At 41.8% G+C, this 18572-nt stretch overlaps 1 protein-coding gene across 1 annotated transcript in view; it reads left to right on the top strand.

The window, feature by feature from the left end:
* NBAS (NBAS subunit of NRZ tethering complex) overlaps positions 1 to 18572 on the top strand; it is a 1303215-nt gene that overhangs the window by 239079 nt on the left and 1045564 nt on the right. Inside the window, exons 19-21 of the mRNA XM_082252487.1 lie at positions 848 to 926; positions 5503 to 5607; positions 13514 to 13650. Coding sequence (XP_082108613.1) covers positions 848 to 926; positions 5503 to 5607; positions 13514 to 13650 — 321 coding nt within the window. The remainder of the gene's footprint in view (positions 1 to 847; positions 927 to 5502; positions 5608 to 13513; positions 13651 to 18572) is intronic.

Consider the following 18572-nt stretch of genomic DNA (forward strand, 5'->3'; position numbering starts at 1 on the left):
TTGTTTATTTCAAAATTTCTCGGGTCAAGCTGTAGTAAACTCTCCTTCAGTAGATTTCCACATGTAAAGCAGTCTGAATTAACCTACATATCAGTGTCTTTCATAGCATCCCAACCTCCGCCCTTTAGGAGAAATATCCAGATGTGTGCTGCAATAATGTCACTAGCTCATGCACATTTTAGTCCCATTGATGGCACGCTCAGTGTACCCGACAGCCCATTCATCCTGTTGCCGTGCCTCCATCACCAGCACTTACGACATTGCATTGGAATCCTATAAGATTGCTGTCCCATTGAGAATTTCCTGAAACACCCCATGTAGCTTGCGGTCACTGGGAGTGTCAACATTGATGCAACAGATATAGTTGAATATGTGAGCCTAGGTTGTTACAGTAACTGTGTATGAAAACGAGGCTTGGCTAATGTCTACTGTGCATGCTCGAGATTATGGCCAGGACATAGGAGAAAGAACAGAAGTATTCTGTGGCGTGAAAGCAGCAGACAGGAGGGGAGATGGTGTCAGCCTTACCAGCACACAAGGAAAAGAATAAACACTGGAAAATAAGTGAGACACATGCCAGGTGGATCATTTGGATTTTGATGTGTTTGCAAATGATTGGTCTTATGGCTGCAGATGATTTGGGTGCCAGAGTTTACTACTGCTTTGAGATTCTGTAAAAAAATGTTATTCATAAAAACTTTTTCGCATATTTTCTTGATTTCTTCGTTAAAAAATAGCTGGAGATTTGTTTCAAGACATTTTAAAAGTAAACTCATTAACTCTTTATTTGTTTTTAAAGAATATACTTTGTTGTTAGTAATTAATTTCAGATATTATTTTCCTACAGCCTAACCCTTGAACAGAAAGAGATTTGCCGTTGTAGGCTAAAGCTGCTGACATACCTGGATCGTCTGTCTACATATGAGGTAAAAAATGTGGCCCCAAGAACAATGGCTAAAGAGAAAGTGTATAAAGGTTTGAGTACCAGTCTGTGCTGTTGTTTGTTAAGATACGTTGACAGAATAGTTGAGAAACAGCAACCAGTGGCTGGTTGAGCTATAATAAATAATTGTAGTCAAGTCAGATTGCTTCAGGAATACAGTGTCCCCTTCATCAGGGCCTGATAAAAGAGCAAGGCAATATTTATCAAAGCATGGAAAATACAATAAAAATCCAGTAAACCATTATATGTTATGAAATGGGGGAAAACTAGAGGGTAGAGGAGAGATCACCAATAATGGTTAAATGCCTGGGGAGTGATGTCACCCATAGACCTATTATGGCCCATCGATTCTTGGCTTTCTCTCCTCTCACCGGAAGCCAGCTGATCACATGACTGGACCAGAGCACCTTGAGAATAGTCAAGTATAAGAATTCCTTCTGCAGAGTAGTTAGTATACAGTGCACTAGGACAGTATTCACAGCACTTCCCTTTTACCACATTTTGTTATGTTACAGCTTTGTTCCAAAATGTATTAACTTTTTTATTTTCCTCAAAATTCTACAAACAATACCCCATAATGACAATGTGAAAGAAGTTTGTTTGAAATCTTTGCAAATTTATTAAAAAGGAAAAAGAAAAAAAAAACACATGTATATAAGTATTCACAGCCTTTGCTCAATACTTTGTTGAAGCATCTTTGGCGCCGGTTACAGCCTCACGTCTTTCTAAATATGATGCTACAAGCTTGGCACACCTATTTGGCAGTTTCTCCCATTCTTCTTTGCAGGACCTCTCAAGCTCCATCAGGTTGGATGAGGAGCATCAGTGCACAGCCATTTTCAGATCTCTCCATAGATGTTGAATCTGATCCAAGTCTGGGCTCTGGCTGGGCCTTTCAAGGACATTCACAGAGTTGTCCGGTAGCCACTCCTTTGTTATCTTGGCTGTGTGCCTAGGGTATTTGTCCTGTTTGAAGATGAACCATTGCCCCCAGTCTGAGGTCTAGAGCACTCTGGAGCAGATTTTAATCAAGGATGTCTGTACATTGCTGCATCTTTATCTCGATCTTGACTAGTCTCCCAGTTCCTGCCGCTGAAAAATATCCCTACAGCATGATGCTACCAACACCATGCTTCACTGTAGGGATGGTATTGGCCAGGTGATGAGCAGGGCCTGGTTTCCTCCAGACATGACGCTTGCTATTCAGGCCAAAGAGTTCAGTCTTTGTTTCATCAAACCAGAGAATTTTGTTTCTCATAGTCTTTCAGGTTCCTTTTTGGCAAACTCCAGGGGAGGTTACCTTGTGCCTTTTACCGAGGACTTGCTTCCGCCTGGCCTTATTGGTGGAGTACTGCATAGATGGTTGTTCTTCTGGAAGGTTCTCCTCTCTCTACAGAGAAACACTGAAGCTCTGTCAGAGTGGCCATCGGGTTCTTGGTCACCTCCCTGAGTAAGACCCTTCTCTTCTGATCCCTCAGCTTTGCCATGCAGCCCGCTCTAGGAAGAGTCCTAGTGGTTCCAAACATCTTCCATTTACGAATGATGGATGACACTGTGCTCTTATAGGGACCTTTAATGCTGCAGAAACTTTTCTGTACCCTTCCCCAGATCTGTACCTCGATGCAATCCTGTCTCGGGGGGTCTAAAGACTTCTTGGCTTGTGCTCTGACAGTCACTGTTAACTGTGGGACCTTAAATAGACAGGTGTGTGCCTTTCCAAAACATGTCCAATCAACTGAATTTACCACCAGTGGACTCTAATCAAGTTGTAGAAACATCTTTAGGATGATTAATGGAAACAGGATGCACCTGTGCTCAATTGTGAGTGTCATGGCAAAGCCTGTGAATATTTAGGTACATGTGATTTTTTATTTTTTTATTTTGTAATTTGCAAAGATTTAAAAAAAAAAACTTCTTTGACCTTGTCATTATGGGGTATTGTTTGTAGAAATTTGAGGAAAATAATGGATTGAATCCATTTTGGAATAGTGCTGCAACATAACAAAATGTGGAAAAAGTGAAGCGATGTGAATTCTTTCCGCATGCACTGTAGATTTTAGAAGGGGGGGGGGGGCGTTTTAAGCTTATTTAGTTCTAGCCCCCACCTCTACTTTAAAGTAAAATGATAAGTTTTAATCTGTAGGTTTGTTTGAGTCACACAACACAATGGTAGTCCCAGTTTTGTTTCATTATTTACACAAACGTTTATGAAATTGATATTTTCAGTAAAAAATAAACAATAATACTTTTCAAATTGTTCATTAACTATAAAAGATGAGAGCCCCATTATATTAGGTTTCTCTCCAATGTTGCAAATTTGAACAGTACCGCTGTATTTGATTTGCAGTATATTTTATTGCATTCTGTCAAATGAAAAAATATAAATAACAAAATATAAAAGCGGAAACTGTATTGAGGTAATAAATACTAGTTATCTTTCCTCAAACTTCAATGTTTTTAAACTATAATATGCAAAATTGAAAATTGGGGGATCAAATATATTCTATACAGCTCATCACTTAAAAGAAATCTCCGGGATGTCGATTAAATCTATACAATAGTTCAGTGCCATTACTTAATCAAAACCGCTAAAGTAATTTTGATTAAACTTACTGTTTTAAAAATCCCTGATGTCATCTCTTTACACAGCATCTTTGTCAATCCCCCAGGGTCCAGGAGAAGGTATCTCTGAAGAAGTGACATCACTTCCTGTTCGTATTTGTCACAATTTACTAAGACTACAAATCCCATAGTGACCTGGGATTTAGAGTTTGAATGGGAGGCAATGTGGGTGGGACTATGGGCATGTGTGGGATGGATCAGACCCCTGGCCTGTCAGTCTAAGTATGCTGCACAGTGGGCACATCAGACCAGGAGTCTAAATGTCTCTGACCCACTTACTGCAGTGAGTGATGATGTAATCGTGTTGCCGGTCACTTTATTAAAATTACAGTGGAGAATTTACAAGACAGGTGGCCAGGGGATAGAGGGCACAGCTGCCACTGGTCTAATGAACAGGATATAATGGGGACAGAGGGCATTTCATAAAACACAAGCTGGCTTTCTGACTGGCAAGGGCAGTGTGACACCAAGAAGTTCATTTTAGTGTACACCAAAGTGCAGTGCCCATAGGGCAGTTTAAAATAAGCTTAGGGGCCCCTTGCTAATACTGTGGCTGCCAGTCACAAGCACAGTTCCATGCACACCGGCAATACTGGCTTAGTATGGGATGTCTTTAAGAAATTACTGCTGAGTAATTTGAAACCGGAGAGGGGTTCAGGGATTCAGGATATGCCAAAATGATTAATAGGAGGACAAAATTCTAACACAAATCCTCATCGCTGCAGACACACATGAAAGTCTCACAGTAGGTCTTACAATGTCCCAGGAACTGTTTTACACCCAGCTTCCACAGGTAGTTCCTCAGTGAGGGAGATAAAATATCCTTCTCCAGATCAGGACTTAAGGACAGTGCACTCCAGCAAAAATCCATTAGTACTCCTCACCAAACCTTCTGCTCATCACCTGCCAAGGCCCAAGCTCAAATTCTTGTCCCAGTACAGCTGCTGCAACCCCAGGAGAACTGTAACTCTTCTAGCAGAGTAAGAACACCGGAGAGGCCAAAACATTTATCATCTCCCCAGCCACCTTCTGAAAGTCCCCTTCTAGGGATTGGCTAATGCATAAAAATATTCATACTGGACATTTGATTCTTCCTGTCCTATATTCTGAAAGCTTCTCCTAGAAGCAGGTAGGGGAAATCGGATACCCAGCTAGGAAACCCTGACTAGACAAAAAAATTGATTACTGCTCCACTGACTACAATGAGGCCAAAAACTAAATTTAGCCTAACACCCTTAATGGAGGAGGGCGTTTAAGTATACATATAGCATAACATTTTCCGAGTTCTGCTTTAGGGTGCAATCTAATTGATGGCCCCAAAATGATGCTGCTATCGCTGTGGTGTGTGGGATCTGCAGCCAATAAATTTGCAGTCATCAGCTTTTATTAACCTTTTCATTGGGGCCATCAGCTTATATTTACTCTGATTATCATCCCATATAGCATATCCATGGCAGTAAAAGGGTTAAAGGGAAACTGGTCTAAAATAAATATGGGGTCATTGGCCAGACCAATTTTTGAAGTGTCAGTTAAATTGACTATGACTGCATAACTATTTATTAGTAAGGTTTGAGAATGAGGAACACGTTCTGGTGCACAATTCTAGTTCTCTGTTGCAGCGTTAATTATCATTCCCATGGTGTAGGCCAGTGTGTGTAAGGTCTTAAAAAGGCTTATTGGAGCTACATGGGGGTTAACACTGTTGTAACAGCCTATGATGCCAGACAAATAGCATTTTCATACGCAAACTGCTCATCATATTCTGTATTCATAGGTTTCCTTTTAAAAGAAAAAAAATGTGTTTCAGGTTTACTGGCTCCTTAATGCTGCAGAACATGCCAAACTTCTGATAAATAGTCTTGAATTATCTATTCATAATGTGCTCCATTACCGTGTTCTGAAGGATTTCTCTAACATCTGCTCCTTTCGTCCTGCAGGAGATCCTTGGGGGGCCTGAGGCAGCGGAGAGGAGATACGATGCCGACTTCTTCAAGAAGTTTAGAAACCAAAATATCGTGCTGTCAGCAAGAACATATGCTCGGGTAATGTTACAAAGTCAGAACAATAAAGGCGGAATTGATTCCTCTTTAAGCGCGCCGCCTTTCACCTCCATTATCATTTATAATCTGTTGCAGTTAGTTAACTCCACGTTAAAGCCCAGTGTGCTTTGAACTCTGTATAGTTAGATGATCCTGTCAATACTAATCCACAATTAAGTAATCCTTTTTCTAACTAGATGTGGAAGCGCATGATCCTGGGCACAGTGACAAATGTTCTTATCCATCTGCCTTTGTTTTTGCTAATATGCTTATCATCTAAGGGTGCAGAGTGTTATTGTTTTCACTGCAGCTGTTTTATGCTTTTGCCTTAACCTTTGGAACTGTACAGTTATTGGCTTTGTAGTGTAGTGCGAATAGTTTTATGTTAATATGCATACAAAGGCACCTATGTCACAATCTAACCACTTTATCGCCAGAAGGTTTACCAGAGCATTTTTTGCTATTCAGCACTATGCTACTTTAATCGGTAATTGCCCGGTTATGCAACACTGTACGTTTTATGTTTCAATAATTTTTTTAAGTAATTTTCATAAAAGAATACAGACAGAGAAATAAAGGAATGAGTTGCCGGAGAATTCTTATAAAAACATGAATCAACCAACAATGTTCACAATTGCATTATCGAATGAATATATAAAGGAGAGCAAGAGCACATCAAGCTTTGAATTTTGGGCACTCTATCAATATTAAGCCCTGTATATATGTAGCTCCCAACATACCCAAGCACCCCATCTGAGCTCAAACTGTGCCATAGGGTGGAGGGAATCACATGCAGTCGCTCTCCCAACTAGAACAACACAAAGTAGTGAATCATTAAACTTTTGCCTTAGTAACGTAGAAAGAACAGGAAGAGAACTATTTCAACAAACCAAATAGCATAGGGAGTAATTTACCAAGTTATGTTGTTTTTGGAATACAAGAGAGACCAAGGAAGCCATAGGTCCTTATTTTTTTTCAGACCTACCCTGAGTGTATGCGAAGCTGACTTTGTGACTATAGTGAAGTTGCACTAGGTTTATGCATAATCTAGTGGCGAGAAGGACATGAGTAACAACTGTCCTAAATGTGGAAGGTATATCATCTATGCCAATGTTTGATTGCCAGGTTGGACGAATGATTTATCTTAATTCCAGTAATTGTTTAAATACTTTCAAATACTGACGGCCAAAGTTTGAAAAGTTTGCTGCAGGACCAGAAAATGTGGTAGATGCTGCCAATCTGTCAACATTCTCTCCAACAATTCGGGGAATTTAGAGATACGATAAGGTGTCAAGTACCAGCAGAGTAAAATCTTGTGGGTCAATTCCCATAGCCCTGCACACTTAGTAGCTGTATAAGTTGTGGGCAGAGCTTTTTGCCATTGGTATGGTGTGTCTGATTGATAGAGTTCTTTTTCCCAATGCTGAAAAGAAGATTTAGAGAATTGTTTTTGCTGCTTATGGAAGCGTAAAACCGAGAGATGCATTCTTTTGTGTTGGCACTAGATCTGAGAAATCAAGCTACAGTATTTGTAAAGGAACTTTACAGCTGATGTCGGGTGTTTTATGTAGTAACAAAGGTATGCATTGGTAGGTGTAATGTTCCATCTGTATGAGGGCAAATTCCTCGCACAATGGGGGGAATGAATTGAGGGTTTTGTGTCAGAGACTAGGATAATTCCCCTCTGGATCCAGAGGTGTGAAGACAGATCTGGCGTAAGGTAGGAAAGGGTCCTGAGGGGAATTGGGAGGTTCGTCATGTTCTCTTCTTCCTGGGAGGTAGATAAAGTCTTCCACGCTGATAGAGTGGCACGAGTCGTGAGGGGAAGGTCAAGGGGCGTATTTGGCCAGTATCTATTTACATGTATCTATTTACAGTAATGCTATAAGGTCTCCGTGGTGTGTTAGTGACTTTTCTATTTGGACCCACATTGTCTGGAATATATGTGCGAACCATTTTTGGCTTTGTGTCAGGTTTGCAGCCAATTAATAGTCATATAGATCTGTGAGTCCCACTCCACCTGCATTTCTATGTTTCGTTAATTTCTTGTGTGCACACCTGGTCCTCCTTCCTTTGCTTAAGTATCTATTCACCACAGATTGTAACTTAGTGAAAAAGGAGCGAGGCACTGTCCTAAAGACATATAGAATTTGAGGGAACACTGCATTTTAAACATGTCCGGACCATGATAGTTTATTTTAAGCGCCCAGACCATGATAGTTCATGTTGTGCCAAGCGTGAGAGGTGGTCATTGAGCCTTCCTAGCCATGGTAAGTAGTTGGAAGAATATATGGTGGTTGGAGATTTGGTCAGTGTTATACCCAGGTATGAGATGCTCTCGTCTGTCCTTGAGAATGGGTATGTTTTTTGTAAGACTTTTCTAGTCTGACCATCTATCCCTAAGTCTAAGATGTATGATTTGGAATCATTCACCGTATAGTAGATTTTGCTGAAAAGTTGGAGAGACTGGGATACTGCCAGTAATGAATTGTGCACCCAGGTCAGAATATGAATAATGTTGTCAGCAAAAAGGCTCACGACATGTTCACGTTCTGCTATCATAAACCCATGGACAGCTGGATGTTGGCTAATATGAGAAGCCAGGAGTTTCATTAATAGATTGAATATAAGCAGTGTTAGTGGACAGCCCTGTCTAATGCCATTCGTGATTTGGAAGGGTTGGGCAAGCATCCCAGAGGTGTAAACACTAGCTGAGGGAGATGTGTATAGTGCTAATATTGCAGACAGAATTTGACCCGAGAAACCAAACTTTGCCAGCGTTTTCCAAAGATAGCCCCAGTGTATCCTATCCAATGCCTTCTCTGCGTCCAACGCAAGTAGCAGAGAATGCATTTTGGAATGCTAGGTGAATGATGTCTATCAGTCTTCTCATGGCGTCTGAGGCCTGTCTTCCCTTAGTGAGGCCCTATTGGTCCGTATTGATCAGAGATGGAATAATATCCATCAAGCAAACAGCAATAAGCTTGGCGTAGATTTAATATCATTGTTTAGGAGAGATATAGGGCGGAAGTTTTGGTGTCTGTTGGGCGTTTTACCCGGTTTCGGCAACGTGACAATTCTAGCTTCTGACATTTCGAGTGGAAAAGAGGACGAGACCGCAGCAATATGGCCTAGGAGTGCTTTAAAGGATTTGTAATATTCTCCCGTGAGCCCATCAGGACCAGGGGATTTGTTGTTGAGCAGAGTCTTGATAACCCAATAAATTTTGGCTATAGAGAAAGGGACATTCAGTGTCTCTATTTGATCTGTTGACAAAGCTGGGAGTCTAAAGCTATGCAGAAATTCATCAATTTCTTGGGGAGTAGGTTGGGGAATAGAGGTATCATTTTCCAAATTGTAAAAATCGTATAGCGTGCCATAATAAGAGTTAAAGGCACCTGCTATACCTTGAGGGTCATAAATATTTTCCTGTGAGTCAGGGTGTTCAATAAATGGGATTTTAGTTTTTGATCCCTGGACCTTCCTGGCTAGAAGTCTGTCTGCTTTATTCCGTAATAGAGCATTTTTAACCTCTGAGAAGCATGCTCAAACTCTTGCAACAAGAGCTCTCTAAAATTTTGTCCCAACAATGATAGTTCAACACCGAGTTGAGGGGAAGGCTTTTGTTTGTTCAGTGCTTCTAGGGAAGACATTTTAGTGGTCAATAAATCAAAGTGCCACTGCCTCCTCAGCTTCTCCTGTGCCCCCAGCTGTATAAAAGTACCCCTTACAAAGGCTTTATGATCATTCTACAATGAAAAAGGACTCTCTACAGACAATGGGTTTGTGTAGAAGAATTCTGTTAAGTTGGCCTCAATTACAGTAACTTTTTCGCCTGTGGGGATTGGTTGAGTTTAGAATTGGTTCTCCACACAAACTATGAAGTTGACGGAAAGTGGTCATTCAAAGTCAATGAAACTGAGGCATGGTCCGACCAGGTAATCAAGTCTATGGATGACTTCAGTGCTTTTTGTAGAAGCCATTTGTCAGCTAAGAACAGATCTATGCGAGAGTACGAGCAATGACTAGCTGGCATGATTGCTTTACCAGACATCATAAGGATCGTTGTCCGACAGGACCTTACTCAATGTTGGTGTCCGTCTAGGGGAAGTCTTAAAGTCTCCACAGATCAGCAGGGATCCCCTCTGTACTTTTTTGATTTTTCTTAGAGACTTCAGGAATTTAATTTAAAGGTGGTTAGGGGCATAAATATTCACCAGTGTAAATTTGATGGAGTTTAAGTTGCATATCAGGATGATGTAGCGACCAGCTGTGTCAATAATTTTTTCATACAGTGTGAAGGAAATGGTGTCCTTTATAGCGATCATTACCCTTCTTTTTTAGCTGGGATGTTGGATTGGAAGATGAAAGGAAAGTTCTTATGGGTGCAGGGGGGGGCGATTTGTGGAGGTGGATATAAGTCTCCTGCACACATAGAATGTTGCAATAGTGCAGATTTGCTTCTTTCCAACGTGATTTCCTCTTTGCAAGGTAATTGAGGCCCCTCGCATTAATGGATAGAAAGGTAATTCCCATGTTGTATGCCACCTCCCTGATGTGATGTGAGGCAAGGGGAGGATGTACTCACAGAGGGCTCCTTTGATGTGGAGGCGTTGATGGGTAGAGGAAAAGTCTCTACCGTTCCCTGGAGGTAGTCGTAGAGTAGAGGCTATATAGCCCAACACGTTGTAATCTCTTCAGGCTTGTTGGTAGAGCACTCACGAGAGAAGTAAGAGAAGGGTAGAAATCAAGAAAAACACCACCACAAAAAAGGTATGTCTAATAACAACTAAGTAAAAGGGGGGTCTATTTGACCAGGATTCAGCTATATACTGCTTATTATTTGGGGGTACAAAGAATTCCAGTGATTATTTTCGTGACAAGGAGAAAGCAAAACATAATGGTAGCAGAGAGGGTATGGCAAGAACACCTGAACAAGCATTCAGTCATATAGAACAAAAACTGTGTCTGGACAGCCACACTCCAATGCAAATCTTTATTGAAAAGAGGATAAAATACCATAGCATACAGACGTACGGATCAAAGACAGCGGACACGTTTCACACTACTAACAGTGCTTAATCATAGCTAAAGTCAAGTATCTGTTACTGTGAGGATTTTTTAAGGCATTTCCACCTGGAGCGGTGTGTGGTTTCTAAGCATTTAGTCATCCTCTTGGTGGTTGCTATGCTGGTGTGGTCTCTCCAGGGCTAACCCGTGGTTATCTCGCCTCAAGTTTTGAGTAGATGCAGACCCCTTTCCAGGGATGTAATGGTATATGAGGACCCTTTCCATTAAACCAGTCATTTAGTAGGAAATTTCCATTGGCACTGGATGCCGTTATTGCATAATGTTTTGGTCACTGTTTTTAGATTTCTTCTTAATTGCATAGTATGCCATAAGATTTCTACAAAAAGTTGTAAATTATCGTAAGGTTCAGGTAGCGATTTCATTTTGTTGTTATTTTTGCATAATTTGTTCCTTAACATGAATAAAATGCTTCCTAAGGATTACGTCTCCAGGCGCCTTGGCCGGAATGAAAGAGAGGCGGCGAATTCTATCTATAATAAGATCAGTTGCTGAAAGGCAGTAAAGAAAAAAAAAAAAAAGGCCTGCAGCCTCCCCCGTGTGGACAGTCTCAGAGATACCACAGATTTTAAAATTGTTTCGCCGCCCTATACCTATCCTCTAGGTCTGGAAGTTTTGCCCTTATCCATTGACTGTTGGAGTAATTTTCTTCATAGGCATCCATTAGATTTTTGATTGCGAATTCACCCATTTTAGTCTCTACACGAGAGACTCAGTTTTCCATGGCTGTTCACTCTGAATTAAATCTTTGCATGCAGGACAGCATGTCTGAGTGTAGTGTACTTCTGAGAGATAGGAGCATGTCTTTAAGAGTAGTGTCAAGCACAGGTTGGTTAGCAGTAGGGATTGTTATGATAGAATCTGGTAGTTCCCTAGTGTCGTCTTAGGATTCATGGTTAGAGCTCACCTCAGAATGTTGCTGAGAATGGTCACTCATCCTGAACCTGGCTTTCCCCTGGCTTCCAGATATTGGATTTGCCGATTGGGGGAGATCCTGGTGGTGTGGAGTGTCCTTGCTGCCTCGGCCATTATGTGCAGGCATAGGGAGCGTGTGAAGTGAGGAAAGGGAGCCAGCGCGATCTTGCCCCTGGTGGTGTTGCGTTTGGGAGAAGAAGGCCATAAGTTTTTTCGGCCTATACGCCTCCTTCCGTTTGCGGGTCATTGTGCCAGTCGATGTAGGGAGAAATCCGCCGCCGATTGGTGCCCACATAATGCCTCAGAGAGAGTGGTGTTGCTGATGAAATTCCCCTATGGTCTGGAGCTCACGATTCAGCCGTGCATCACTGTCGGCTGCAAGCCACGCCCCCTATAATTTAACCCTAAAAGGTAACACCACTTTCATGAAAAACATATTACGAATGAAAAAAAAAATTTAGCATATACCATTGCAACACAAGCAATATCGTTTAACACTAATAAAAATGACCGTTCCTTTTCAATCTACAGCACTTTAAACTTCTGTGAATTTAAAGTGGGACGTTCTGTACACAGATAGTGTACAGAACGCCACCCCAAAAATGTCATTACCGGTTTGTGTGATTGGCTCACTGATTTTTCCAGAAGTCTGCACTAAGATACAAATCAGATTTTGTTCATCCTCGTATCCTCTGCCACAAAAATTTATATTTTGGTGAGATACTCCCAAAGGGTTAATCATGTCTGAAATGATGCGGACCCTGCTACTTCTCTCATTAGAACACTGCATGTGCAGCAGCTGATTGAAATCACTTTCATTCACATTCATTTTACACATAGACACAGACAAACAACTATTTCTTCAGAAAAACAAAAGGTAGAAATCTGCAACGAAGTTTGTTAAAATCCTTGCATTGTACATGGATAACCCAGAGGGGAATGTTTTTTTTTTTTTTTTTTAACAACAGTTGGAGTTTCTCTTTATTGTAAATACTCTTCTGTGCCTTTGAACTTCTCTATAACATTACTAATCTGCATAAATTAAATCCTGACTTGTCACAGTACGCATAAACAGTGTTATTTTTAGCTTTACCTTTTAGCGTAAAAATTGATCTAGCTTCATTTGTGTGAAAATAAATCTCCTGCGCAGCCACTACCAAATTCAAAATAAAATATGTGATATCTCAACAAAACACAGGTGGCTCAGGAATGGGTGAGCAAACACAAGAGCGCTCCAGAGCAAGCAGGTTGCCATGGGGGCACTCAGCAGGGGGGAGGGGCCAAGAGCAGGGGACCCGCAAAAAGGAGCATCGGGGCTGCTCTGTGCCATATCATTGCACAGAAGCAGGAAAGTATGGCATCTTTTGTTATTTTTTTTTTTTTAATCTGAACCCTTTTATGCCTTTACATTGTCCCCTTATGGCCTAAATGGCAGTTACACTTCATCTATTCAAGTTTGCACTGCCCTTTAAGGTGTAGATGGAAACTGCAATACGTATCACATAGACTCGCACTTAAGTTTGATGGATAAACCCTGCTTACTATGTATTCAGGGCTCTGTATATCTTCCAGCCGACTTCCTGTATGGTGCGCTGATCTCACTGTTCCCACCCCTTAAACGTTATACCATTACCACGTGGCTTCATCAGAGACTCATAAGAGACTTAATATTTAACCTAGCTTCATTTTTTTTTTCCTTCATACATGTTAAGTAATATGTGAACATAACACAGGTATATATAACTTCTCACATATACCCCTCCTGACAATCCCTATATCTGTTTTTTTTCCCCCCGGAAAAATAGTGCCATCTTTGTTCCGGTAAAATTTTTTCTTGTATGCCTACATTAGGGCTCAGTCAAACAGTTGTTAATTTACTAACTGTGTTCCTGTGTTGTTGTTGCAGGAAAGTAATGTACAAGCCTTGGATCTTCTGTTCACCTTCCATGGCTCTGATCTGCTTCCTCATCGCCTTGCCATTCTTTCCAACTTTCCGGAGACCACATCCCCGCATGAATACGCCCTCCTGTTGCCTGAGGCTAGGTGAGACTAAATTTTTTTATAGATGACATTACTGTGGAATTCCTGTGAAAATGAATGTAGAATTTTGTTTTAGTGTGATGGCAAAGGCTCTAGTTTATAATATTTGCAGGAAATCATGTGGAGAGCAGGTTGTGGTTTACTTACTTTTGCCATCTGCTGTGGAGAAATCACCTCTCTTGACAGGTTGCCATGGACTAGACACACTTATTTCTTTAGTTTTTATACATGATCATCAGTCTTCTGTGTAGCTAGGGTCTATGTTTTATCTTATTTGATATATAGATAAAATCTAATCTACAGTTTAAGCTCTGGATCATGTTCCCTCAAGATTTCAGCTATTTCTTACTAACTGACCATATTTTCCAATTACTTATTTCATAGCTACATTCTGAATTTGCCTAGTAAAGTTTGCAGCACAAATGTAGGAAGTTAACTAATGTGGAATGATTAACTGCACGGGTTATAGACCTCATAGTGAACTTGTGATGTGCTTCTTAGATTAGTGTAGAGTTTTCCTTCAAAACGTTAAAACCTCTTACAAGCAGGGAAAGTTGCTAAAGCCAAATACAGAAACATACAGCAACAAAGCAGAATTCATCTTTTGGCCAGTGAAACATCACATTCAAGTTTGCTTTTTACATTGCCCTACTTAAAGGGGCATTTTCATCTTGCCCAAGCAGGGTAACGTGACAGTGTCTTTGGGAAGGGCATCCCTTACACCCCCCAAAACCTTTTCACCTTGCCTCTGAGATGCCTTCATTGCTCCTTCCTCTTCTGCAGCTGGTGCTGAAATTTGCTATGTTAGTGAATCAGGAGAGTAATGATGTAACTCCCTAGATCATGTAACAGTGTTTGAACCTAGCAATTGGCTACTATAATGGTGGAATAGGTTACAATCTTGCTGGATATGGAGCAGTAAGAAACAGTGAACAATCACTAGAAAGGTGAGTTTAAGGGTGAAGAGGGTGGTCTTTATTGTGATACTGTCATGTAATCCTGCATGAGCAAGGTGACAATGTCTCTTTAATAACTCCTAATTACACACAAAATCCTTGTGGGATCTTAAGGTCTATATGTTTGGAAACATGTGCAGTAAACTACTGGCAACCCTAACTATAGAGAGGACAACCCTCCTCTCAGATATATAGGCTTGCCAGTTCTATGAGGCATCCGGTTATTTACCCTAAATAAGTAAACGCAGTCTTGGGTCTATACTGTATTACCACCCTCTATACTCAAACAAAGGAAGGGTCAGGATCAATGAAAGAGGTTATTAGTTCCTTGAGGGTCTACTACAGGGTGCTCAGTTGGAAGCTATAAATGGCTGAAGTGAGTGGAATTATATCTGATCAGGTGAGAGGGAAGGCTCCAGGGTCAGCCAAACAGCCTGAAAAGACCACATATTGCCCACACTGCAAACAGTTTATAGTAATCTATGGAAGAGGGGAATTTTTTGCCATCAGGTAATGAAGGCATTAAGCTGGGATTGTATTGACAGATCTCCCATAGTAACATTGACACAAAAATATGGTCCAAACTAATAGCGAACAGGCTTGCCCTGTTGATGATATCCCTGCTGCATCCTATGCAGGTAGGGCTTTTCACAGGGAAGATCCACAATCACAAACATACTAAAAGTCTTAGCGGTTCTAGAGCAATGTAGGGCAAACCTGAAGCAGGAATTGGCCATCATAACACTAGATGCTGATATAGTCTTTTGCAATGTACAACATACAGGTGCATCTCAAAAAATTAGAATATCATTAAACAGTTAATTTATTTTAGTAATTCAATTCAAAAAGGGAAACTCCTATATTATATAGATTAATTACACACAGAGTGATATATAAGCATTTCTTTCTTTTAAATTTGAAGATTATGGCTTATAGCTAGTGAAAACCCAAAATTCAGTATCTCAGAAAATTGGAATATTGTGAAAAAGTTAAATTTTTCTTACGTCCCCTGACAGACGCAGCTCTCAATGCTTCTTCACTAATGGGTTATCCGCTACCTACAGGAGTAGACTAGGCAGTGAAAAGTTTTCACTCGACACGCCTATAGGGGCTGTCCCTTAAAACCTAACCCCAGACACACTGTGCTCTCAAATCAGTTTCTTGCTGCCTAGTTTAGGAGTAGGACCTAGGTTTCCTGCTGGGACTTCGGTCTCAGTTTTTATTTTCTTTTGAGAATGTTTGTTTATTTCTCTTTACTCACTATCGCTAGCTAGTGTCAGGGGGATCCTCCTGGTGAACTACAAGCGACAGCCGGGCTGAGGTTTAGCACTGGATAATCTAGATCCTTATGGTCGCCCAGCCTGGCCAACGAACGTGAGCAGGTTGTGGTCCACCCAGGCCTCGCCATGACAGAGCCCCAGGGGATGGGGACGAGCCTGCAAGTGGATGCTTTGCCAGGACACATCGACCTGGAACGCCCTGCGTACCCCGTTTGGCAGCACCCCCACTCAGGGTGGGAGGCGAGCTGTTTTCGGAGTGGAGCCCCCCCCCCCCCGGTCCATGGGTATGGTGAGTGATGCAACGTCCCCCATGTCCCTGAGACAGACCTCTGGGGGTTGATGTGGGCCCACTCCTGGGGATAACAGGGCTGCGTTTCTCTAAAAGATCCCCCCTGGCCTATCAGGGCAGGTCCTGCGCTCCCGCTGGGGGTGCTATAGCGGCGTCTGACGCCTGGGGGGTATTGAGGATGTTACCTTTTTCTGGGGGTCCTTTTAGGGGGATTCCCACGGTGGCCTCATTCCTGGGTTTTTTGAGCACTGGGCGCCCTTTTTTTTGGCCGCCATTTTGGGTGTGGGCATAGGCCGCTCTATGTAAGGAAAAAAAAACAAGGGATGGTAAGCTGGATAAGGGCTTAAACTAGAAAAATTTCTATCAAGAGCCCACTTACTCAAATACTTGCAATATATGCAAAAGAATGGTACTCATATGGCAAAAAAATGCTTATGAAGAAAACAGGGACAACAAAGAAAAAGGATTGCCCCAAAGCACCATATCTGAGTAACCAGGGTATACATATGCGAAATTTCCAAAAAAATACTAACTCGGTACTATATAAAAAATATTATGTTTTTTCAATAATCAAAAAACAGTAGGTAATAAAAAAGGAAAACCTTCCACCTTGTCACCAAAAAGTAGACTACGTTGTCATTAAAAACACATGCACACCAACCTCATATTGCTGTGACACACCATAATAGCATAAATAAAGTAATACATGTATAATCAAAAAATACAATGTGTCAATAAACGATGGTCATAGCGGAGGTTCACATTACTCAGTCAGCGGCTGGACACATCCAAGGACCGGCAGACAGAGAATCGCCGAATACCAAAGGACACCCAGACTGAGTAGAGAGCTGAACAGCGATATCGGATAGGCCTTCACACACGGGCCGATAATAATGACATAAAATAAAACCACAAATTCAAAGCTCCATGGTCCGTGTGGTAAGCTAATCCGATACCGGTGTACATACAGACCGCAAACCGCCACAAATAGTAAAGTGCACTGCAAAAGAATTTCTAAATCTCGGGACAATGTGGGGGAAGTACATACTCCGTGGCTAATGGAACATATGGCTAGCCCTTAGTGAAACATGGGATGTAAAATGGAGACAATGTAATAAATCATTCTTAGATTTTAGCAGGCAAGCGATCCAGGTGTATCGTGGAACATGAGTAGCTTCTGAGCAGGGTTCGTACGGTCCTGGAAATCCTGGAAAAGTTTTGGAATTTTTAGATGACACTTTCCAGGCCTGGGAAAGTCATGGAAAATTAGGAAACACACTAGGTTTTGGAAAAGTCATGGAATTACTGTGGAGGAGCGGGGAGCGGATGCTTAATTATTTTAATTATTTTATGATAATTATATTGCCACATACTGTATTTACATTTCGCTGTATTAGCGTCCTTCCGGGTCCGCAGTATGCGCGTGCTGTCATTGGCCAGCAGCAGCCGAGGAGATGAACCAATCAGGCAGCAGGGGAGGGCCGGCCGCGGTTTGCCTGGAGACACTGTGACTGGCCAGCAGCAGCAGTAACAGCTGGGAGATTACAAACCAACCAGGCAGCGGAAGCGTCACTGGAGGGCGGGCCAACCGCATGAACGTGATGATGACACGGAAGGGGGCGGTAACCGTTTCGGGGCGTGTATAGGAGGGGTTGATGATGGCTTAACCGTTGCTGTGGCAACCACAGCACGGCCTAGTGAGAGAATAGCTTTTAGTAAACCGGGACGGTTTCTTGACGTAACGGGTGAACTTGTGATAGTACAGATGATGCCAGTAGTCGGGTAGTGAATGTAGTCCGGCATTCTGGGAGGATATAACGGCGACATGAGCACCCGTCTCCTACTTCTTAGTTCTCTATAGCTGGACGGTTACCTGAGCTGGCCATATCCTCATCCGACAACAGCCGAGAGGGGTGAGGATGCAGCTTGTATATCATTCTGTGTATTGAGGGGTTAGATTCTGGGGTGATTTCTATAGCTGGAGTGTGAAGTCTGTGATTATGGCGGGCTCGGATTGTTTGAATACGTTGTTGGCGGATTGTGTTCTGAAACAGAATATAGTAAACAGTCAGGCCCAGGATTATGTCTCTTCACACATCCGAGGCTCCCTAAGCTCTCTTATCCTTTCCAGGCACTGATGGTGCCATCTTAGCCTGTGTATAGATCTACAGTTGACATGGTAATGCACATGTGATCTGCTATGACATCAGACACTTGAGAGCCCATTCACACCATTTGCTTTTTTTCCTCATGGAAAATGCAAATAACTGCAATGACATACGAAAAACAAATAGTTCTCTGTGTCATGTTTGTACTAGAATGCCATGTTTAACCACTTGCATACAGGGCACTTACACCCCCCTCCTGCCTTGGCTAATTTTCAGCTTTTTTACTCCTTGA

Source organism: Pelophylax lessonae, assembly GCF_965119305.1.
Source record: "Pelophylax lessonae genome assembly, chromosome: 3".
In the NCBI taxonomy this organism is placed as follows: domain Eukaryota; kingdom Metazoa; phylum Chordata; class Amphibia; order Anura; family Ranidae; genus Pelophylax; species Pelophylax lessonae.